This window comes from Gopherus evgoodei, chromosome 3 (assembly GCF_007399415.2).
Source record: "Gopherus evgoodei ecotype Sinaloan lineage chromosome 3, rGopEvg1_v1.p, whole genome shotgun sequence".
In the NCBI taxonomy this organism is placed as follows: Eukaryota; Metazoa; Chordata; order Testudines; family Testudinidae; genus Gopherus; species Gopherus evgoodei.
Genome location: NC_044324.1, coordinates 56,070,467 through 56,095,247, shown reverse-complemented (window position 1 = coordinate 56,095,247; position 24,781 = coordinate 56,070,467). Strand labels below are relative to the sequence as shown.

The 24,781-nt window shown below is 40.7% G+C and overlaps 1 protein-coding gene across 5 annotated transcripts in view; it reads left to right on the top strand.

Moving 5' to 3' along the window:
* The window catches only part of HMGCLL1 (3-hydroxymethyl-3-methylglutaryl-CoA lyase like 1), a 104,102-nt gene that overhangs the window by 41,937 nt on the left and 37,384 nt on the right, over positions 1–24,781 (top strand). For all 5 annotated transcript variants that reach the window (XM_030555634.1, XM_030555635.1, XM_030555632.1 and 2 more), the window contains exons 4-6: positions 916–1,011; positions 3,460–3,608; positions 19,454–19,517. In XM_030555634.1, the coding sequence (XP_030411494.1) occupies positions 916–1,011; positions 3,460–3,608; positions 19,454–19,517 (309 nt within the window). The remainder of the gene's footprint in view (positions 1–915; positions 1,012–3,459; positions 3,609–19,453; positions 19,518–24,781) is intronic.

Genomic DNA, 24,781 nt, shown 5'->3' with positions numbered 1-24,781 from the left:
AGAGAATGGAGCCAGGAACTGAATTAGTTTTAGATATTTGAATTAATAATATTTAGGAATAATTCTCCACACATTTCTATAGTCTGTAATTCTCTTAACTTCTTTATTATTAAGGGGATAAATTTTGAGAAGTGCCTAAGTCCCATGAACTTTCAGTGAGATTTGGGCTCCTGTGTCACTTAGGTGCTTTTGAAAATTTTACCCAAAGGCTTTTGTTTGACAATAGGATCTTTGTTCCTTATGCTTCATCTGCTGCTGCACCTTGCCTACACCTGACATCGTAATCCTCTGTTTATTAAACTAGAATAATTTACATAGTAATAAATTGTGCTAATAAGGAGAAGATTATGACATGTGGAAGCTTGAGGAAAAGTTTAAACTCACAGACAGATCCCATTCTCGTGATGAATGCCTTAGTAAAACAGAGGGGTTAACATTTATATACTAGCCTGAAAATTTATAGCCTTTTTTGTAGTATTTAAGATAATTCTATATAACGAAGTAGCTTTCTTTATAAATCTAATGAAGCCTAAATTACATGACACATCACCACCAATGTTTCTCTTAAATCTTGGCTTCCTTTTTTGAGTGAATATTATATTTTATGGATTATCAAAATAGAAATAAACACATAAACTTTTATATTCCATAGAATCTTGTTTTTTTTCTCAGACATATTGTATGTTTTTCAAATTTCTAGCTATAGATCGTACTTTTTTCATTAACTGTATGCATAAACAAGACAAAGCCCAGTGTAATGCAGTCAGTGCTCTGTTATAGTGTATTATTTCTGCTATTATATGACCTTATGACAAAGCAGAATTGCATCCATCCTTAAATTCATAAAATAGAGTCAGTAGATAACTGTTGATTAGCATAACTGAAAAATAAATGCAAAATATTTATGTATTTAAGATGGCAGATCACACAGAAGTAATGAGAAGGATCGAGCGACATCCTGGAGTCCAATATCCTGTACTCACACCTAATCTTCAAGGTTTTCATTCTGCTGTAAGTGGATTGCTAGAGTGTGTCTACAGTTGAGTTCTTCATGTTTCGAACACTTTATGCACGGTACCTTAAACCAGCTATTTCATATCATTCACTCAGTCCTGTTAGAATTAGGCTGTATTTTTTTTTCTGAAAAAGTGTCAGTTTTCATGAAGCAAACTCACAAATTTTACAGAATGAGATTAAATGCCATAAATGTAATTTTAGTCGCCAGCGGAGCTGCCTTTATGAACGGCGGGGCCCGATTCGAATACCTGGTGGCATTCCGGGGCTTTGCCGGCACTTTTGCGGTGGGGGGTCTGCTCCGGGTCTTCCACAGCACCAAAGGACCTCCCCGCCGCTGAAGCCCCGGAGCGGACACCACCCGCCTCCAGGTGAGTAAAAAAAAAATTAATAAAGACGCCTAAGGCGTGGGGCCCAATTCTGGGGAATTGGAGGAATTGGTTTAAAGCTGGCCCTGGTGGCCAGTATCCACCACACAGTCCTTTGCAAGATGCCGCAAATATTGTAGTACATACCCTAAGAAAGAAACAAAGAATTCCTTTTCATTCTTTAGCTTGTTGATGCTACAGCTGGTTGAAAATTTCCCAATAAAATGCTTTTCCATCAGAAAATGCATTTTTCTGAGTGAAGACTAAATGAAATTTGGAAATTCTTGTGGGATGGCAATTTCATTTTTTTACCAAAGCTGGGAGTTTAGGCCCCAGTCCTGCAGAACATTGCTGTATTGAATTTAAAAGTCTGCTGACTTGCTCTTCGGCTGTTAGGATGAAGCTACAGATCAGCATGCTGAGAGTCATGAGATAGGGTGGTGGATAGGAGAAGAAAACACAGGGGCTCAGGAGAACAGATGTAAGAATCTACAGGATTAGAACCCAGGGCTGTGGAGCTTGGAGCAGCTGACATGCCCACCTTGTCATGTCAAGACCTCTCCAAGGAGTACTGTGGAGATTAGGCATGGCAAGACATACCACCCAAATGGTCCAGAGTGACAGCACTATTTAACCATGGTGTGTGGCCCAGGAAGTTGTCTGGGCAACTATGCAGACTTCAGGCTTGGTGTGACCTGACTTGCTGATTTTTGGTCTCTGACTCAAGGCTGATTCTGAGCCTGAATATTGCCTCCTAATTTCAGCCCAATAGTCATCTCTGTGACCCTGCTTGTGATCTAGTAACCTGACTCTGACTCTGCCCTGGGGCTCCAGCCTGGCCACAACCTCTGGTCTCTCACCCTGGCCTAACTGACCCTGACTTGTCTGTTGATCTGGGATCCAATGATTATTCTGAGACTTGCTTTCTGGTTACTGTATTGCGCTAGGTGAGTTGTGACTGCTAGATCACACTGTCTGTGCCCTGGTTCCCTTCCAATGGGAAACAAACCTTCCCGAATCAAACAGTACTTTTTTCTCATGTAAAGTTGTTCCCTTCTCCCTCAAATTTATTGTTCCTTCTTCCCTTTACTGCTGTCAGCAGTTTAATCTCAGAACAGATTGTGTTTGAGCTGCATGATGGAGACTAAGGGTATGTCTACACGACAGTTACAAACCTGTGGCTGGCCTGTGCCAGCTGATGTAGGCTTGTGGGACTTGCTCTAAGGGGCTGTTTAATTGCAATATAGATGTTTGGGTTCGGGCTGCAGCCCTAGCTTTGGGACCCATCCATCCCAGACATCTACACCTCAGTTAAACAACTGCTTAACCGGAGTCAGCTTTTAACTGCTGTGTAGACATATCCCAAACCATTTAGAACAAGAGGAAAAGAAAATAACACCATCAAGAACATAGGATAAAGTCAGTCTGACCCTCTCCATCCTCCTGTGATGTAAATGGGGACTGCTTATGCACAGCCAGATTGGGACCTAACCCAGAGCCTGGGTTTTTTAGGAGAATGGATGTGGATAAGTCCCATTAAAGGTATAGAGAACAGATTTTGTGGAGCCAATTGACATTTTAGATTGTTTGTTTTGTTTTTTATTTTCTCTATAAATGATATTTAAACAGCATGTGTCAATAGCATAAATGGCATGTAATATACCCGAATCACTGTAATTAATAGTTTATTTTATCATATTCTGCATCATTTCTTACAATTTAATACCTAAGCTTATCATTTTAACAACTCATGTATTAATTGATAAAGCAGTAACCGGCCGTATCCCATTTAATAACAGAGGGAAGGAAGTGTACCCTAGTGATTTGAGTTAATGAAGAGGGCAAACAATACAAAATCTGTATGTTTGCAAATAGACTGAAGAAAATTTGGAGTTAAAGTTGCAATTATTATAACTTCAGATAGAGTTATATACTGTATACTATATTGACTAATATATTGTTAAATTTGTTTAAAACTAAAGATCTAGAATTTCTTGTTTCATTACAGAATACAATACTTAACTTACCTATATTTATACATCTTTACAGTTATGTTTTATTGAATTACATTTTACAGATTGCAGCAGGAGCTACAGAGGTATCAGTATTTGGTGCAGCATCTGAATCTTTCAACAAAATGAATATTAATTGTTCTATAGAAGAAAGCATAGAAAAATTTGAAGAAGTTACTAAATTGGCACGAAATATGAATATTCCAGTGCGAGGGTAATTATAAAGCTTCATATGTAATCTCAATTTATGAACTGCAGTTTGCAATGTAACTTCATAGTCATGTTGCTGTTGGTTAACCAACAGAAATTGACATGATCAAATTCCATACATTTTAAATAACTTTTATTAATAGTATCCATTCTGTAACAATATTTTCTAAAAGCTCAAACATATTTTTATTCTCACCATTTTAGTAACTATTGATAAATGTTGCTTTGTTCTGAAATGCAAAATCTAATTTTTATGTATTAATTTATATGCTTTTTTATGCACTGTTTTTTATCAATGCAGTTGCCACAAGTCTGAGAATAATGTTTGGTATATGCTGTTATGTACAGTGACCAGTAGTAAGAACTCACAATATTGTTTTTTCTTCTGAGTCATGAAAATAAAGTAGGTGGGCTTTTACATTTTTATTACTTGGAGGCAACGAATCAATACATAGAAATTATATGATACATTTCCTCCAGCAGAAAAACCCATGAGAGAGAGAAAAGTTACCCTGGAAACTCCAGGGGTTGAAACTTGCAGAGTTTTCAGTGCATCATACTCTTGACCTCTCAAGTATATTCATTTCTCCAGAATATCTCCTTTTCAGGGAAACTTCGAGTATAAAGTTACAGGTTTCTTAACCATCTTTGTTTTCCCATTACATCTCCTGTCTCACTGTAAAGAGTTACACGTTTAAGGATTTTCCCAGTCTACCCCAAAACAAAGCAAGTCTGCTGGCCAGAGAAATTAACCGTAACTACCCCACCCAATACACTCATTCATATATACCTGACACAGATGGTGACCTGTTTCCTGTCCTGTGTCTATATTCCACTATTCTATTCAGTCACTGAATGCAATATATAGCAAGACTTTAAATCCCAAATAGAGAATACCATTCTAGCTTGTGAGAGCCTTCCATGCCTTGTTAGATAGGAATTATTTTTCCTATTTTATAGATGGAGAAATTGAAATCGAGGATGTGATATGTCCAGAGTTAGTGATGGATTGGGAATGCATGCCAAAACTCCTGATTCCCAGCGCTGTGCTAGAACTAATAGACCACATAGTCACCAATGCCATTGATTCTTGCTATATTGTTTATATTTAGGCATGGCAGAGTTCAATTGAAAAAAATATTTTTGACAGGTATCAGTGTTTATTCTAAGACTTGATTTAAAATTATGCAATTGCTGGAAATGATTGGAGATTAGACAATATAGGGTTGTGTAATCATTATTTAATAACCGGTAGATGTTGAGATTCAAAAAGTTACAGGTTTATAATCATTAACACACACATTGTCTACATCACATGCAAAATATATGAAGTAAATAGCCTTAAATCAAACTCTGAGTTCTCAAGCAGCATTTTTCTTACTTTTGCTGTCTGTAAATTTCGATTATCAATGGAAATGCTGTTTGTTGGTTTGTGCGAATGATGATATCAACATTTACCAACAAATCTAGTCCTTCCAATCCTATTTATATTATACTAGCATGTGGATTTTATTGCAGTAGCTATCTTGTTGTGTTATTTTTGTAACCTAAATATTTGTACCATCTTCTTTAGATATCAGTTGCTTATAATTCTATTAATTTTTATGTTGCCATGTTAAGTTGCTATCCTTTCCATATGGCTCTTTCCTTGTGACTCCTGGACTATCTTAAGGGGGTAGTCACAATCTTGGTAAAGTGAGGAGGCTTGCTTCCAAAAATCTCTGATGGGATTGGGATACCTGGAAAACTGATAATGTCAGGGTAAGCCTGAATATGAAATGAGTATCGAGGAAAAGAATACATAGTTGATCCATGGGATAAATACCCAAGACAGTGACATTGAGGCTCAAATGGTGATATCTTCGCTATGATGGGGTCCAGGGTGAAGTCAGAGTTTGTAGTGACTACCTATCTGCTCCCCATTAGTTTACACATGTTTAATAAAGTTACAACCTATTGCTTTTTCCGTATATAGTATGTCTGGACTCCTCTGTGATGTGCCAATAGCAACTGTGCTTGTGCTATTTACACTGAAATATAATGGGACTAAGCTGTTCCCACAGTGTATTTATTGTCTACTGACTTTTTTACCCACCCAGCAGGAAAAGTGAGGAACAGAAGGAGGTGGGAGAATAGAGAGAAAGAAAAAGAAATCAGACCGAAAAGCAGACACCTAACTGAGTAGAGTAGAAACCGATGGAATACTGAAGCAATTAAGGCTGGGGTGGTGGGGGAGAAGAAACAAAACAGAAAATGAAGTAAAGGTTTAAATCAACGAACAAGAGGTGGAGAGATTGGAGAGAATAGAACCATAGGAAAGCATAATCAAACTTCAATTAAAAATGTGTTCGCTTTGTGCACCTAAAATAGTGATCTGATGTTTCATTAAGTTTGCAAACCTAGGTGGAATCTCTTGGTGCATGCAGCACTTTTCAATGACTCTGTAGTCCCATGTGCAATGTTATACCACACTTGAGAGGATTGTTTAATATCAGTTATGGCACAAAGCAAGGACATTCAAAGTCAACAGTGAAACTCGTGACTTAACTGTAACCCCAGTTATTGCTTCCCTTTTATGCCTTCTCTGTCTACTATAATTCTCTGCAAAAAGTGAATAATTCAGATGTGGGGAAACCTGCAAGAGTTTAGAGGATCTGCTGGATCAGGGAATAAAGGGGAATAAATACATAAATCAGGGAATAAAGGGCCAACTTAAAAAGGACAAGGATAGTTCAGAGAAACTAAATAGTGTGGGGTTTGGGTTTTTTTGGTTTGTTTTTTTCCCATCTGTCTTCATCACAAAGTGCCCATTCTGGGAGAGATGTACTCCAGACCCATTCTTTTTGGGTAATAGAGATGAGGTACAATCAGAGATTGAGGTATCAAAAGAGAAGATGCATTAAAAAGCAACCAGTTACCCGGACTGAATGGTATATACCCAAGAGTTTTATAGTAATTTAAGAATAAAGTGGCTGAACTGCTAAAATTTATGTATTTTCTGATTAAAATTAGGCATTACCCCCAAATAACTGGAGAATAGCAAATGTTATATTTAAAGAGGGCGATAGGAGCACTGATCCTTACTTCAGTATCAAGAAAGCTGGTTGAAACAACTCAGTGAATTATAAAACATTAAGATGGACATGGTATGACAGAAACGAACTAGCATGGCCTCTCATCTGTTAAAACACTTTTATCATGTCAGCAAAATATTGGATAATGGAGAACCAGCTAACACGCATTATTCTAATTTTTTTGAATAAGTCTCTTACATGAGTGGCCGCCACAAGACTTTCTCTAGTGATCTCAGGGCCCCTCACTTCTGTTTCCCTTCTTGGTTCCCCAAATAAGCTCCACACAGGGTTTTTCCTGTCGAATCACAACAGCCTACCTTAGGGTCTCATTTATTTACTTCAAGTTCAAAACTAAACTCAAGTCTTCCGTTCAGCTGGGTACAACTCAGACGCCCCAGGTCTGCTCAGGGTCCTTCCTAGCTGGAAGCAATTCACCTGATCTCAGAGCCTTCCCTGCAGGAGCCTCCCCCGCCCCCCAACATCAGGAGCTAAGTAGCTATGGAGTGGGAAGTAAAGTATTGCCATGAATTAAAAATTGGCTAAAGAAACAGGAAGGAGTAGAATCAAAGAGAGGTAATTTATGAGGTACTGTATTTTTAAGTGTTTCTGCATATTGATGCTTGTGAGATGTATTTCATAGAAGATTAGGGTTGGAAGAGACCTCAGGATGTCATCTAGTCCAACCCCCTGCTCAAAGCAGGACCAACACCAACTAAATCTTGTCAGCCAGGGAAAATGGCTCCACAATCACATCAGCCAATTCCCTCAGCACCCTGAGATGCATTGCATCTGGCCCAATGGACTTGTGCATGTCCAGCTTTTCTAATTTGTCCTTAACCTGTTCTTTCACCACTGAGGGCTGCTCATCTTCTCCCCATACTGTGTTGCCCAGGACAGCAGTGTGGGGGCTGACTTTGTCTGTGAAGATCTAGGCAAAAAAAGCATTGAGTACTTCAGCTTTTTTCACACACCTGTCACTAGGTTGCCTCTCCCATTCAATAAGGGTCCCACACTTTCCCTGACCTTTTTCTTATTGCTAACATGCCTGTAGGAACTCTTTTGTTACCCCTCACATCCCTTGCTAGCTGCAACTCTAGTTGTGTTTTGGCCTTCCTGATTACACCCCTGCATGCTCGAGAAATATTTTTATACTCCTCCCTAGTCATCTGACCAAATTTCCACTTCTTGTAAACTTCCTTTCTGTGTTTAAGCTCACCGAAGGTTCCTTTGTTAAGCCAAGCTGGTGGCCTGCCATATTTGCTATTCTTTCTGCACATCAGGATGGTTTGTTCCTGTGCCCTCAGTAAGGCTTCTTTAAAATACAGCCAGCTTTCCTGGATTCCTTTCCCCCTCATATTAGCCTCCCAGGGGATCCTGCCCATTAGTCCCCTAAGGGAGTCAGAGTCTGCTTTTCTGAAGTCCAGGGTCCGTATTTTGCTACTTTCCTTTCTTTCTTTTGTGAGGATCCTGAATTCAACAATCTCATGGTCACTGCTGCCCAGGGCCGGGTCCAGGCCACAGCGCAACAAGCGCGTGCTTGGGGCGGCATGCCGCAGGGGGCGCTCTGCCAGTTGCCAGAAGGGCGGCAGGTGGCTCCAGTGGAGCTTCCGCAGGCGTGCCTGTGGGGGGTCCGCTGGTCCCACGGCTCCAGTGGAGCATCCACAGGCACGCCTGCGGGAGGTCCACCGGAGCCACAGGACCACCGGACCCCCTCGCAGGGAAGCCTGCGGGAGGTCCACTGGAGCCGTGGGACTGGCGAGCGGCAGAGTGTCCCCCGCGGCATGTCGCCGTGCTTAGGGCTGCGAAATTGCTAGAGCCGGCCCTGCTGCTGCCTAGTTTGTCATCCACTTCCACTTCCCCTACCAGTCCTTCCCTGTTTGTAAGCAGCACGTGCTGCACAATTTCCCTGGTGCTGCACACAGGGGCGGCACTAGCTTTTTTGCCACGCCAAGCACGGCAGTGAGGCAGCCTTCGGCGGTTTGCCTGTGGGAGATCTGCCGGTCCCGTGGCTTCGGTGTATCCACCGCTGAATTGCTGCCGAATCCGCGGGACCGGCGGATCTCCTGCAGGCAAGCCGCCGAAGGCTTCCTCACTGCTGCCCTCGCAGGGACGGGCAGGGCGCCCCCCGTGGCTTGCTGCCCCAGGCATGCGCTTGCAGTGCTGGTGCCTGGGGCCGCCGCTTGCTGCACAATTTTGGGAACCTTTTGGGGACCATTGGGACTGTATGAGCTCAGTCCTAGCATTCAGTATTTATAAATGAGGTGGAAAGGGCTTTTTAGCCTCACACTTCAGTTCCCTCTGCTAAATTCCAGAATCCTGTGCGAGAGTGGAGCTCTGAGGAATACGAGAATGTGTGAGTGAGTACTATCAGCACACAAAGGCAAAACTCTCTCTAGAACCACCACAATTACTGGAAGCCTCTTCAGGTTGTTAATTATGGGAGTCTAGCTAGCAGTACAAACTTCAAGAAAGTGGGCAGAAAATTTCTAACTAAACAAGTATCAAAGAATTTCCTCCCAATGTAGACCATCAGATCTAGATGCCAGGTGACTGGAGACAGTCTTGGTAAATGTGTGTCCAAAACTCCAAGTAGAATTGCTGCATATAGTTGTAATGGAATCACTGTGGAAGCAGGCCATCTGTAGCAGAGTGAGATCCAAGGCCTTCTGATAATATCACCCTAGCTCAGGGTATGTCTACATACAGGATTATTCCGATTTTACATAAACCTGTTTTGTAAAACAGATTGTATAAAGTCGAGTGCACGCGGCCACACAAAGCACAATAATTCGGTGGTGTGTGTCCATGTACCAAGGCTATCATCGATTTCTGGAGTATTGCACTGTGGGTAGCTATCCCATAGTTCCCGCAGTCTCCCCCGCCCATTGGAATTCTGGGTTGAGATCCCAATACACAATGGTGCAAAAACAGTGTCGCAGGTGATTCTGGGAAAATGTCGTCACTCAATCCTTCCTCCGTGAAAGCAACGGCAGACAATCATTTCGCTCCCTTTTTCCCTGGATTGCCCTGGCAGATGCCATAGCATAGCAACCATGGAGCCTGTTTTGCCTTTTGTCACTGTCACCGTATGTATACTGGATGCTTCTGACAGAGGCGGTACTGCAGTGCTACACAGCAGCATTCATTTGCCTTTGCAAGGTAGCAGAGATGGTTACCATCCCTACTGCACTGTCTGCCATTGTAAATTGGCGATGAGATGACTGTTTTCAATCATTTTGTACCGTTTGCAGTTCGAAAATGGTGATGATGGTTATCAAGCATTTTGTACCGTCATGGGTGCTCCTGGCTGGCCTCGCTGAGGTTGGCCGGAGGCGCATGGACAAAAATGGGAATGACTCCCTGGGTCATTCCCTTCTTTATGTTTTGCCTAAAAATAGGGTCAGCCCTGCCTAGAATATGGAGCAAGTCTACTAGAGAGCCAGAGAGCACAGCCGCTCCAGGTCAGAGCCCCAGAGATCCTGCAGAAATAATGAGCTGCATGCCATTCTAGGGGGTGTCCCTACAAAAACCCCACCCATTGCTTCCCTCCTCTCAAACCCCTCCTAGGCTACCATGGCAATGTCCCCCCATTTGTGTGATGAAGTAATAAAGAATGCAGGAATAAAAAACATTGACTTTTTAGCGAAATAAAAATAAAGTGAGGGGGAGGCAGCCTCTAGCTGCTATGATAGTCCAGGGAGTACAGAATCTTTTCTTTAGACACGAAAGGGGGCGGTGGGGCTGATGGAGCTCAGGCTCCAGCTGCTATGATGAGGATGGTTACCCAGCATTTTGTACCATCTGCCAGGAATGACAGGGAGTCATTCCCATTTTTACCTAGGCGTCCCCGGCCAACCTCACCGAGGCCAGCCCGGAGTACTCACGGGATGATGATGAGGACATTTTGTACTATACGTCTGCCACCGGGGAGGGGAGGGGAGAGGATGCTGCTGTTTAGCGTCTACGAGCAGCATCCAGTACACACATGGTGACGTTAAAAAGTGGCGAGAAACTATTTTTTCCCTTTTCTTTGAGGGGGAGAGGGGGGGTAAATTGACGACATATTCCCTGAACTACTGGTGACAAGGTTTTTGACCCTTCAGCCATTGGGAGCTCAGCCAAGAATGCAAATGCTTTTTGGAGACTGCAGGATCTGTGGGATAGCTCAAGCCCTCAGTCCCCCCTCCCTCCCTCCATGAGCATCCATTTGATTCTTTGGCTTTCCGTTACGCTTGTCACACAGCACTATGCTGTGGACTCTTTATCATAACCTGGAGATTTTTTCAAATGCTTTGTCATTTCATCATCTTTAACGGAGCTCTGATAGAACAGATTTGTCTCCCCATACAGCGATCAGATCCAGTATCTCCCGTATGGTACATGCTGGAGCTCTTTTTGGATTTGGGACTGCATCGCCACCTGTGCTGATCAGAGCTCCACGCTGGGCAAACAGGAAATGAAATTCTAAAGTTTGCAGGGCTTTTCCTGTCTACCTGGCCAGTGCATCCGAGTTCAGATTGCTTTTCAGAGCGGTCACAATGGTGCACTGTGGGATACCGCCCGGAGGCCAATACCGTCGATTTGCGGCCACACTAACCCTAATCCAACATGGCAATACCAATTTCAGCGCTACTCCTCTCATCGGGGAGGAGTACAGAAACCGGTTTAAAGAACCTTTTATATCGATATAAAGGGCTTTGTTGTGTAGACAGGTGCAGGGTTAAATCAGTTTAACGCTGCTAAATTCAGTTTAAACGCGTAGTGTAGACCAGGCCTCGGTGATTCCCAAACTTTAGCAACCTGTGAACCCCTTTCACTAAAATGTCAAGTATCATGAACCCCCTCCTAAAAATGAATATTTCCAGGGATTTTCTCCTTTACTTGAGTATAAATTATAAAAGCAGTGATCTCAGAAATATAAAATTTGTTTTTGACATGCTTATTGCACAGTATTTATTATTAATTATTATTTATCATGATATTATTTTTATTACATTATGAAAACAGCAACACTCATCCAAGATCTACCTTTTGTAGTTTGTATCACTTTGAATAAGTCTGTTATAAGACAAGGCTCCTATGTTTTGTCAAGGAGTATCAGATGTGAAACAGCATGGAGGGATTTAAGAAGCCAACTCAAAGACTTCCTCCTACACAAGCATTCAGATCTTGAGCAGTCCAGACAAACATCGCACATTACAAACAAAGCTTAAACTTGTTCTTCATGAGAATTTTAAAAAACAATACTAGCTGCCTGTTTTATTTTAAAAACAGCCAAAAATACCCACCTCCTTTTCCATTTCTTATAAGGAGTCTTGAAGTTTCAGTCTCCTCAGTGTGATAGAGATGCTTGCTTTGATCTGCTTAGCTCTTGGAAGTCCAGGGGTTCCGTGTTGCTGTCCCCATGCTTCCTGGGGTCCCTAGGGATAGCTCTGGCCGCCATTAGGGATTTTTTTCCTGAGAACCCCCTGTAACATTTTGTGAACCCCCAGGGGTTCATGAACCCCAGTTTGGGAACCAGTGCTCTAGCTGAAGCATGACACATCTCAATGCCTAATCTAATCCATTTCAACAAGCTTAGAGTGGAAATGGCATTTCCCTTATGCTGGTTCCCAATGTTACAAAAAGTTTATATTAGGAGGCTTCCTAAATGGTGTCATCCCATTAAAATAGAATGTAACGTCCCCTTAACATCAAGTATATGAAGCCTAGTTTTTCCCAGGTGAAATGAGGTTTTGGAAGGATAGCCAGGAGATGAATGCTCTGATTTAAGTGAAACTTGGGCACTATTTTGTCAAAAAAATTCTGTGCAAACACAAAGACAACTCTGTCCCCGTGGAATACAGTGAAAGAAGGGTCAGTCATCAAAGGCTCACTCAGTCTGTTCACATACGTAACTGTGATTTTTTTTTTTTTAAAAAAGCTCTCTTTAGTGTCAGGTGAAATAAAGCACGCTCTTCCAGCAGGTCAGTGTGTGCATCCATTAACTTAATCAGCACTGAGCTAAGATCCCATACAGAGACACAGTCTCTGACCTGTGGAAACTTATTAAGGAATTACATGATGGTGGCATGGCTGAAGACTTTATAATTTTCAGTTGGAATTTGGTGTTCTGAGAGAGCAGACGTAGGTACTTTGATGACAGAGAGGCTGAGAAATTCAGATATCGTTTATAGTCTAAATTCAATACTCTTTGGATAGGACCTGGTGACAAATTGTTCTTCTTCATGTCATTGCTTCCACAGAGCCCTCCTGTGGGAGTTGCATGTTAAGTCAAGGAGTCACAGGAGTAGGAGCAGTTAACTGGCAACTTGGAAACCCATAGAAATCCCTGGAACTCAATATTTCATAGGCAGAAGGAGGGGTATTTACAGTTTGAATGCACACTTCCCCTTTGGTCCAAAACAGTACAGACCTATTGACATTCTGGGCACATTGCGAAGCCCATCCTTTCCCCCAAGTTTTTTGTGGATTATGAGTCTGAAGGGAAATTTTAGTGTTTGTATCTGAGAGAATAGCAAATAGTTGAGGTATTTTCAATTGGTACCTGTTGTTTGGCTGATTTATCTTTGTTATCTGGCAAGCAGTGCTACTGGTTCAGTTCTGTTCTGACTTGCAATTTTAATGATTAATATAATAATGAATAGAGCTTGGGAGAAATACTTTGTAATTTATTATATATTGCAATAAATAGAATGCAATGAAATAGCTTTTGTTGATAGGCCTGTTAATACAGATAAATCAGAATTAAGATTATGCTGAAATGATTTTGTTTTTGTGACTGCAGTACAGTGAAAATCAACATCCTGAACTCAGGCCAAACCTTGCAGCCTTTACTTCAGAAACTCCTAAAAGTCCACAGGATTTGGCCTCTAATTTTGTAGACTAAATATTTTACTTGAATTACCTAGGTAGTAAAAACAGATTTGTGTATTAATGTGAATAAATTGTATTTAGATATTTTTTCAACACAGAGATTTCCTCTTCTAAAGCACTATTGTTGTTTAATGTGTTATTTATTTGGAGGAAATGGATAATTTGATACTTTGCCCTAAGTTCTTATTTGTGCAGTTGAAAAATACTTCCAAAAATAATTTTAAAGGGTTCAAATTTTATTTTCTGTTTTTACTGGCCATCTAGAATTTACGTAGTGAGTGTAAATCATTGGCAATTCATGAATCTGATGAAAAATGTATTCAGCCAGTTTAAGCTTCAGCATGTCTTACTGTTACTGCAGCTGCACCAACATTTACTCGATCATCATCCAGAAAATTTATGCTGTCAGTTGTCACACTGAAAGTTGATAATGCAATATACAGTCTTCTAAATGTTTACTGAAATAGTTCAAATGTTTATGAAAAATAGAAAACTTGCATATGGTCTAAAAGGTTGTGCCATTTATTGGTGTCATAAAGATTCTTTTTTTTTGTATGTGCACAAAACTTTACAATAACATCTGGGACACATTCTGTGAGAACGCTATGCCAAATCTGTGGTCAGCTAATGACTCCTGTGCATATTTTGCATGTGAAATGGCATTAAAACTTCTCCCTTTACAATTTCACTCTTTAATGTGTAATTCAGGTAACATTGAAAATATCACTATATTTTACCAGTGATTAAAATGAAGCAAAACAGATGGGATTAATGGAAAACCATGGCACATAATAATTGCAAGTATTCACTTGTGTTTTATTAGTAAATCTAAATATAGTATAAGAAGAAAATGTTAAGTAAATTCTGGTTAGGCTAGATTCCTTTCACGTTAATATATTCAAAAACTCAAAAAACACACATAAATTGTAAGTGCTCCAATGCATGTGTAAGTTCTTTAGGACTGTCTTTCTGGGTCAGAGATTGATATGCAAATATAACAGTAAAAATGACAGAAGTATTTGTTTCTACTCTAACTTAAAAACAAAACAAAACAAAAAACCCAGCACCATTGGACAGCTGTATTATAAATGTATGTCCCCATCCTGAGAATGCTTCTGCATGTGAGTAGTCTCTGAGGGCATTGGGGAGACCCACATATATAAAGTTACTCTTTTGTGCAAGTGTCTTCAGGATCAGGGCCATAGAACTGGAAAATACAAAGAAATACTCACCATAATAAAAAACTGTTCTAATTCTAAAATATATCCTTGTAAAAGCTTGCACTCTTTACATTAAAGCATGCAATTCAAAATTTTTATATAATATACCTTCAAATATGTTTTCTTTTTGAATCCTTAGATTTTAAAAATGGCCAGTATTATGGATTTCTCAGTACGGCAAAAGAACATTGGAATGTCTGACATGATTTAGTTTATCTCTAGGTTTGAGCATCATTTGACCACCAGTTGACTTATTCAAAGCTTGAGATATATAAATACAGCATGCAATTTATTTATTTTGTTGCTTATTTTATGCCGTGGTAAATGTGTGTTATAACAATAAGCCTTTTGTCAATCATTGTTTAGTATATGTAAGATTCCAAGTAAGACTATTTTCTCATTTATGTTAAAGAAAAAGCTCCAGTGTACTAAAAAGAATCTTCCACTGTTAAATATATGGGGGGAAAGGTATTGTTTTTCCTTCCATGATAACACACACAATAGGATGCAAAATAATGGGGATGGAGGGGGGGATTGCAGAATCACTATTTATTTTAGGTGTTCTATCCTGTTATTGGTTGTGGTCATGTTTGAACTTATTTGAAATAAAATATTTGGAAAACTTGCTTGTTATCTCCACAATATTTAATTATTCATAGCAGGAGGGTGTTTTTTTTTTTTACTTCGGTAAATATTTTCACAATAAGGAGTGTTAGAAATTAATGGATAGCTCTTCATTTAAAAAATAATTAAAAAGTTGCAATTACCAAAATAATCTAATCTGTATTGATACAACATCACACTAAACCTTTCTCTGTTTCAAGCACACTTTTCTTGTTAATCCAGCTCAGTAATGTCTCTTTCCCTTCTATTATGGTTCAGCTCAGCTCTTCTGATTTCAACAATTTTGTTTAAGCCAATTCTGGCTTTAATGTGCTGCATTTTCTTCACATATGAAACTGTTTATTATGCTATGAGCTAAACACCAACAACCTAACCTGGTGCAAATCAATACTTTGCAAAGCAGTGTATTTTTTTTTATTAATACAAATAGAAATTTTGGCCTCATGATTATTTTTCATGCATGCTAGGATCCTTGAGGGCTGGTCTACACAAAATTTTGTAACGCATTTTGTAATTCCTTACTGTGGTTGCAGTTATATATTTACTCTAGCATATTTATATTTAGTCAATTTTGATATAAATACTCTATATGGATATGACTGTATCCACATTTGAAATTACACCAAAACGGTATAGACAAGCCCTTACTAGTAATTGGAAGAACACATATTAGCACTTGAGTGGTAAATTGATCTATATACTTGCTCTATATTAGGTCAGCCACCCACAGTTCCAAGGAGAAATTTTGGCAGCTATGGATCAGTGGGAAATGGGGTACCCCAAGCCTGTCCCCTTTGCCATGACCAAACACCCAGCACTGGGGAGGGTTAAGAAGAAGGTTCAGCCATGATGGTGGCCCTATACCAGACCCGCCGTGCAGGGGGAATCCACATGGAGCCCTTTAAACTCTGTGAAATGCAGGATGCTTTATACCACCAGAAAGGTAAAAAATAGCCTTAATGGGAGAGAGGATCTAGCCCATCTTTTGAATAAGAGGTATCCCTGCTGCAGGTTAAAGTTATTCCTGTTCCTTTCATGATGACTATGTGTTAGTACCAAATTACACTTTTCATAGCACGTGTTTACTAATATGTTGTGCCTTTATGATAACCAGATACAGAGATTGAGCCTAAACTAACCAACCTATGTTTCAGTATTATGTGCTTTATATATTTTTTGTTCATATCTTTAAAAGAGTTGTTTTTTAAAGGATATATTTATTCTGTCTTGTACAGCAACTAGTACAATGGGATCCTGGTGCATGACAGTGGCTCTAAAGTGCTACTGCAATATAATAATACTAGTTTTGAATAGTCTGTTTAATGCCATTTGCAAATGAGCACTATATAAATGTAATTTTGTTACTTTTTAATAAGGAAAAATAATGTGAATATAACAATCCTGTTCTGATTGATACATTTTGGTCTTGGCTTGGAGAATCTCTTTTTGGGGGAATCTACTGTCACACCCTCCCACACATCCCTTCTTGTAGTAAAGGCTGGTTGTTTTTGACAAATGGCTTCCTGCAAGAGGACCTAATATATCAACTTATTATGAATTCACCTACTGATGGGCATATACATTTTAGCACGATTAGCCAATAAAAATAAATACCAATGAATATAGTATACTATATGCAGCCTTGCACTATAATACTAAACAGGAAACAGCAGCATATGAATCTGCAACTGGCTTTTCTAGAGGCTGCACGCTTCCACAAATGATAGCAGGGGTGGATCTGGCTCTGGAGCTATCTCTGAAACAAGCAGACAAAGAGCTGATAGCATTGTAGAATTTAGTTTCTTCTTGGATTTATTTTGCTTTTAATGCACTTTGGTTGTGATAAGTTTGCTCAGTTATTCTATGTGTAGCTAATGTCCGGCACGTGAGAGTCTTTTGCAAGGCCTGTGTAGTGATAGAACTTGGCTTCTGTTCCCAGTGTTCTTCTGTTGCAGGGACCACATAGTGTGCACACCATTTGTGGATCATTTGCCATTTGGTTTTGGTTGTTGGGGAAAGTTGAATGATCTTCTTTCCCTCTGCTGACCTGTTGTGACCATTCAACATTTCCCTTCAAAATATTATACAAGAAATTTGGAGGGGGGTGGGGGTTGGATATAACTATGATAGGGCCAAATGATACCCACCTGCAGTGAAACTCTGAGCAGGGGAAAAGGGCTTCGGGAAACTCAGCAAGGTGAACCTTGCAGAGTTTCTCTTTTTTGTTCTTGTACTGAAGACTGAGAGGGATTCTAATCTCATGGGAGTTCCCCTAATCTTGCAGAACCTGGGATTTTGTGGGAAAATAAAGTTATAACTTCATGATTCCTGAAGCATATCGGTCCCCTCACATTTCTGGCTTGCCTTCTCCTCACCTTTGGGTGCATGGTTTTGAATACATTCTGCTGTTTCCTTGATTGTATACCGAGGATTCTGTTTATGAAAACAGCAACAGTTGTCCAAAATCTCACTTTTGTAGCTTGTATCACTTTGAATAAGGCTGTTATAAGACAAGGCTCCTATGTTTCATCAAGGAATATCAGATGTGAAACAGCATGAAGGGATTTAAGAAGCCAACTGAAAGAGTTCCTCCTACACAAGCATTCAGGTCTTGAGCAGTCCAGGCAAACATTGCACGTTAAACAAAGCTTAAACTTGTTCTTCATGAGAATTTTAAAAACAATATTAGCTGCCTGTTTCATTTTAAAAACAGCCAAATATACCCACCTCCCTTTCCATTTCTTATAAGGAGTCTTGAAGTTTCAATCTCCTCAGTGTAATAGCTATGCTTGCTTTGATCTGCTTAGCTCTTGGAAGTCCAGGGGCTCCAGGCTACTGGCCTCATGCTTCCCAGGGTCCTTAGGGACAGCTCTGGCTGCCATTAAGGAGTTTTTCCCCGAGCACTCCCTGTAACATTTTGCAAACCCCCAGGGGTTCACGAACCCCAGTTTGGGAACCGCAGCTGTAGAAACTCCTTTGACAACATCATTTATATGGAACAGACTCTGTTGAACTTACAAAAATCACACTTTTATTACACCACTCACTGGGTGGATTTCTGCTTGGAAGTCCATTGGCATTTGAGGAGAATGTATGAGTAGAGTAAGTGCTGCCTAGATTTACTTTCCACCTTCTACCTTGCCATGCCCTCCCATAGCTCCATGCCCATCTGCGTTATGTAAGCCTAGCAGGGCAGCGCTTCTGCTAGCTTGTGTGAAGGGGGAGGAGTACATCATTGCCCTTTTAAGCACATTTTTGCCCACTTTTACTTTTGTTTTCCCCATTCTGCTTCAGGGATCATTCATATCACATCCCAATCAGATGCAATTCTTCTTGCTCTGATGTACTGTTATGTACATGCGTCTGTAAAATATGTTTCATTATATGTGTAAATATATCCTGTATATTATATAAAATTACACTCTTATACTGTTTATAGATTATAATCCCATTAGATTATATTGCATGCCTACTGATGTTCTGTTCACTGGATAATAAATTCTATATTAGAGGTCAGAAAACAGTTTGTTTTAAACCCGTTTTCACTAATTTACAACTTCCTAATCTTATGGAGAAAAAAATCCTTTGGGTTTGAAATTTTTCATGCTTGGTGCAGCTGAAAGATTCTGGGGGGGGTGTGGGTGGGAGAATAAACTTTAAGAAAGTTCTGTTCAGCTGTTTTTGAATTTTGTGTCTGCAAAACAAAATTCTCACTGTTAAAAAAAATAGCTCCTTTTTTCATACAGGTACGTATAAAACAAAAAGGTCTGACTTTGGAAACATTAAGTTTCCAGCAACAGCATTATCTTGGCCATGTTCCCTGTCCTTTATATTTGATCATATGCATTGAGCACGAAGAGAAGTATATCAAACTGCATGTTTAGAGTTAAAAGAAAAATAGTAGTTCTCTATTTGCAACCTTTATTTTGCATATCCTGGCCTAATTGTGCAACCTTATGCTTGCATTAATATTTTGTTGCATTTAATAAGTAGATGTGTATAATATATATGCTTACATAGTATACACTTATCTATATCTGTCCTTTTGAATATAGGTATGTATCTTGTGCATTGGGATGCCCGTATGAAGGAAACATCATACCAGCTAAAGTGGTAGAAGTAAGAATGCATCTGTCTTTCATATGTTTTAAACACGGTCAAATTATTTTCTCTGTTTAATCCTTGAAGAGTCAATTATGAATCAAAGTCAATGTAAAAGGAACACAAAAACCAAACAAACTCTAGACTTGAGTGAATAATTTTGCTGAGCACTATCCACTTAGATGTAAAGAAAATAATGTGCTTTGGTGGTAATCCATCACAAAGGAAAAAATGAGGAGTTATTTCCTTCAAACAGAAAGGCAAGGAAATACTTTGGAAAATAGACTCAAACGCATGTGAGAATAGACTGTGTTGCATGAGATTATTTCCAGCATGACCCCTGTAAGCAGCAGCTGCTGTTAAATTCACTCTGTGCCGACACTAGTTTGCTGCTCCCCTACAGTCAAACTTGCCATTGAATCGTGGTCCTCTGGGCATACAGCACCCAAGTGCTGGCATCTGCAGTAACTGCACTAGTTGAGAGAATGGACCAGGGACACACTCACAAAATATTTCCTACTACAAAGCTATTGGGGGGCATAAGTGCATAAGGAAGGGGAGACAGATGAACATGGTTAAAAGAGGCTGCCTTCCCAAGTAGATAAAGAGACAAGGGGCAAAGCCAACAGGAAAATAAGGCCTGGTCTGCACTACACAGTTAGGTCGACATAAGCTGCCTTGCCTTGATTTAGCTGTGGAAGTGTCTTCACTGAAATTTGATTCCCGCTGGCTAAGTACCTCTCTATGCTGATGTAGTAGCACCACCTTCCCGAGTAGACCGTGTAGAGTCACGGTCGATGTAATTAGATCAACACAGTGTCAGTGTAGACACTGCGTTGCTTACCGTTGACTTGCTGGCCCCTGGAGCCATCCCTTGCTCCACACTGATAATACAATTGATAAAAGATGCTCCTGGTGAGGACATGCACCACTGACAGGAGCCAAGCAGGCGCGCACACACACAAGCAATTTAATAATTGTGGTGGCTGTATCCTGACATAAGTTAGGTTGGCATAATTTTGTAGTGTAGACATGGCCTAAGAAACAGCTGGATAGACCTCCTGTGAGGCAGAGAGAGAGAGAACTGTGGAGATAAGAGGGGAAAGAGAAATCAAGAGGCACAATAAAACAGGGGTAACAGCTGTAAAGATTGTCATTGTGGGGAAAGACACATCACACTCTTGGCTTTTGGGAATTCTCCCTTTTTTTTTTTTTTTTTTTTTGCCCAATTGCTTCTGCAGCCAGTCAACATTTGTATTCAGTGTGGGGAGCTTGCAAGCTTGCTCCAAATCTTCTCTGAGTCAGCTGGTGCTTGTGATAATGCTCCCACAGCAGCCACACACTTATGCTCTCTGGAAAATTTGCTAGATTGGAAGGTATTCAGTATTTCTGAATTAACTGGTTTTAATATGAAGTGAAAGTTAAGTGGCACAGCTTTAGATATAGTGATGATGACAGATTCAGCTGTGCTGTAATGAATTGCTTGTTGCAGACATTTCCCCAACAGGCTTCTTTCAACGTGTTGCTTATTTTAAGGACTACTTACCTTACTTGCACAAAACTAGTCCCTTACAGTGTTACAGTAGGAGTGCTCTTTAATGGCCCAATCCCGTAAACCTTTACTCGTATAAGTATTGGATACTGTACCTTAATCTCATTCAATGTCTTCTTCAACAGCCATTCACCAATGAGCACATTGTGAGTGATCAAAATAAAGGAGCATCTTAAAGTAACTAATTTAGGCTCTGATTCAGCACATATGTCAATAGAAGCATGTGAGTAACCTGGGTGGGTGGCACACAGGCACATCTGCTTATGTAATTTGCTGGGTCAGAGCTGTCACAGTTACAGGGCTAAATGCTCATTTCATACTTCCTGATCTCTTTGAGCACATCCCCTCTCAGGCCTCAGCCCTCAGGACATCACTTTTCCCAGGATGGAGTGTCACTATTCTCCCATTTTCAGAATGGGCCATGGATTAGTCTTTTGTGTTCAACATGATTTATCTCAGGAGATATGACTTTATGTCCTTACCCTGCAATTCTGTTCCCTAGAGGAGCAATAACAGCAAAATATTATTCATCAGAATAAAAGCATTTCAGATTTTAAAATAGTAAAATAGACAAAACGCATGTCTAGCTTACCAGATTTCTAACCATCTCCTAGTCATAGTCTGTTTCCTTAATTCACAAGAGATTTCTCTCTCCTTCTGGGTAAGGGCTACTTACGTGAGTAAGTGTTTACAGGATTGGGCCATAAATTCATGTTTCAGTCCACCTTTAGCATCAAGTCACTATTTGGAGTGGGATAGCCTCGTAAAATAGTATGAGTAGCATAGAAAAAGGTTTTACTTTGATAATGTTAATGAAGTTGCTCCTCTTGAAGATAAAACGCCCCACACTGCTAACATACTGACTTGGTAATTCCCGAACTCCTGGAATTTTGGAGAACGTAATTCTTCAGCCTTGTCCTAGAATATTAGGATGCAATAGTTGTATGACAGTGTGAGAGTACTTGCCTACTCATCTTTCCAATCCATGAGGTTTCCTTGTAGTTATAAGAAAAAATTGTGTTTTTTTTTTCAAAACTTAATTTAAGAATTTAACTTTTGATCATAGCAAGGTAATAGCGTTAAAGTCCAGAAGGGACCATCATATCAACTAGTCTGACTCCTGTATATCCCAGACCACGAACAGCATCTAGCATCCACACACACCATTCAGCAACCAAAATTAGACCAAAATATTACAGGCCAAAGGAGCCTAACCTATCATGTGCCAAAGGCAGAAAATAGGAGGGACTGAGATGCACCAGTACCTGAGATCCTGCATGGCAGAGAATTAAGTGAGATTACCTGATTAACCCAGCAAGTGACCTGCACCCGACACTGCAGAGGAAGGTGAAAAACACCCAGTCACTGCCAATCTGACATAGGGGAAAATTCCTTCCCAGCAACACATACAGTTAGACCTTGAGCCTGTGAGGAAGAACCAAACAGCTGAGCATGTGAGGGAGAGAGAATGCTGCGTGCCACCTCAGAGCACTGGCCAGCCCCGTCCAGTGTCGCATCTCCACCTGTGTCCATCTTTGATACTTCAGAGAAAGGAGACCCAAATATATAAATAAAAACTAGAATACAGTTTGGGGAAAAATCCCTTCCTGATTCCTCCAGGTGGCCAGCTGAAGCCTTGAAGCATGAGCTTTGGGAATATCAGACATAAACCAGAAGGGACTGCCAGGGCTGCCGATCCCTGTCCTGCCCCCATCATCACAAGAAACCTCCTCATATTATCCCACTCCTAAATTTGCCCAGCTCTCTTAAAACAAATTATTTTTTGCCCCCACAACTCCTATTGGGAGGCTCTTCCAGAACCTCACCTCGATAATTAGAAAGGTGTGTGAGGGCACTCAGTTGATGAGGAAAGGAGCAGGAGCAGAGCAGAATTTTTCCTTCTTCTACCTGACCCTTTACAGCTCTCTGTTTAGGAGGAAGGGGGACCCAAAGAACCAGCAGTTGATGGACGGGAGGTGATTTCCAGCAGCTTATAGGGGAAGCGAGGGATAGAGATGCCTCTGCTCTTTTTGTCATCCTGAAACTGCACCTCCAGACAATATCTTCAGCAGATAATGAAAAGGAGGATCTAGAAAAAAAGATGCAATCTAATATTATAAACTCATGTTGAAAAAAAAAAAGATTGAGGTTTATGGGCAGAAATCCTCACAGAGTAACAGTACCTTTCTTGCAGCTATGGTCTATTCAGGCACCTGCAGTGTGTTTGATGTATAGATGTGCAGCAAGACATGGGCCTTCCTTACACCCAGGTGCTTACAATCTAATGAATGTCCTATTTTATTTTATTTTATTTTATTTTAAAGTGTATGAGAAATGTATTTTGATTTGAACGAGGATCTTGGATCTGAAAGCAAGAATGGTTTTACTACATTTGCCATAGTCATAGTGCTCATATCTGCCTTACAAGCTTTGAACAGAACAATTCAATCCACTTGAGTCCTTTTTCATCTGTTCTTTGAATTAAGCAAATAACAGCATTGCTCCAGTACTTCCGGGACTGGTGGCAAAGCACTTTGTCAACCTCCTCCAACATATATATAGCAATCCCGCTGATGATGTCCTGGAATTGCTTTAACAGTACCGTGCAGTACAAATGAAACTACCTTGCAAAGCAGTGTATTTTTAGTTCTGTAATAGTAGATTTGCGGACTGGGATTCTGTCTCTGCAGGGTGTCCTTTTCAGTATGTTTGATGCACAGGTGGGAATGCTGTAAGGAATAAACTCGTTCAGCATTAGGCATAAAAGAACCTTGTAGACTTCTAATTATGTTACAGTTTTGAACTTTTTACACTAAAATTTTTTTATTAGTGCCCAGTTTCCTAAAAATCAACCAATCTAGGGACTAAAATTCCTTTGGTTTTCATTAGACCTTTGATTTTCAAGGAAAGAAGAATCAGGCCTCTAGTTTACCAAAACCTAAAGACAAGTCTTTACTAAAAATATACACAGGGAAGACAGAGCAGCTGGAGAATCCCCAGGTGTGGCTGTCCCTAAGGGGGTGTGGGGCCCAGGACATAGGCATCAAGTTTCTACCTGTGTGTGTGGGGGGGGATGCTCCCCCTGGCTCCTCTCAAACCCTGCCCCCACTCCACCCCTTCCCCCAAGGTGCCACCCCCCACCCTGCCTCTTCCCACTCCCGCCCTGCCCCTGCCCCTGCCTCTTCTTGGCCCAATTCCACCCCCTCCCCTGAGTGCGCTGTGCTTTTGCTCCTCTTCCCTCCCCCTCTGCACCTCCAGGCTCAGCAAACAGCTGATCAGTGGTAGGAGGTGGGAGGGAGGGGGAAGTGCTGATCGGCAGGGCCTGCCGGCGGGCAGGACACACAGGGGGAGGAGGAGGTTGGTGCGGGGGGCTTCTCATCCTCCCCACCTGCCCCCTCGCCTCAGCTCCCCACTCACCTCCTCATGAAGTACGGGGGGCCCCAAAACACAGGGCCCGGGGCGGTCGTCCTGATTTGCTGTACCTTAGGGGCAGCTCTGTCCCCAAGGAAGTGGGTAACTTTGGGGAAGGGTTGAGGGAGGTTAATCCATAAACATAAAAAAATCTTGATTCTTTTGGGTGTAATGGGAGAATGAGGGAGAATGTTGTGACTTGATGAATTTGGGTTGGGAGATTATTCCATGCATGGGGGCAGGATATGAAGAGGAGAGGAACATTGTGTTTTACTTAGATGGCAATCGTTTTTTACTGTATATTCTAAGTATTATTTTT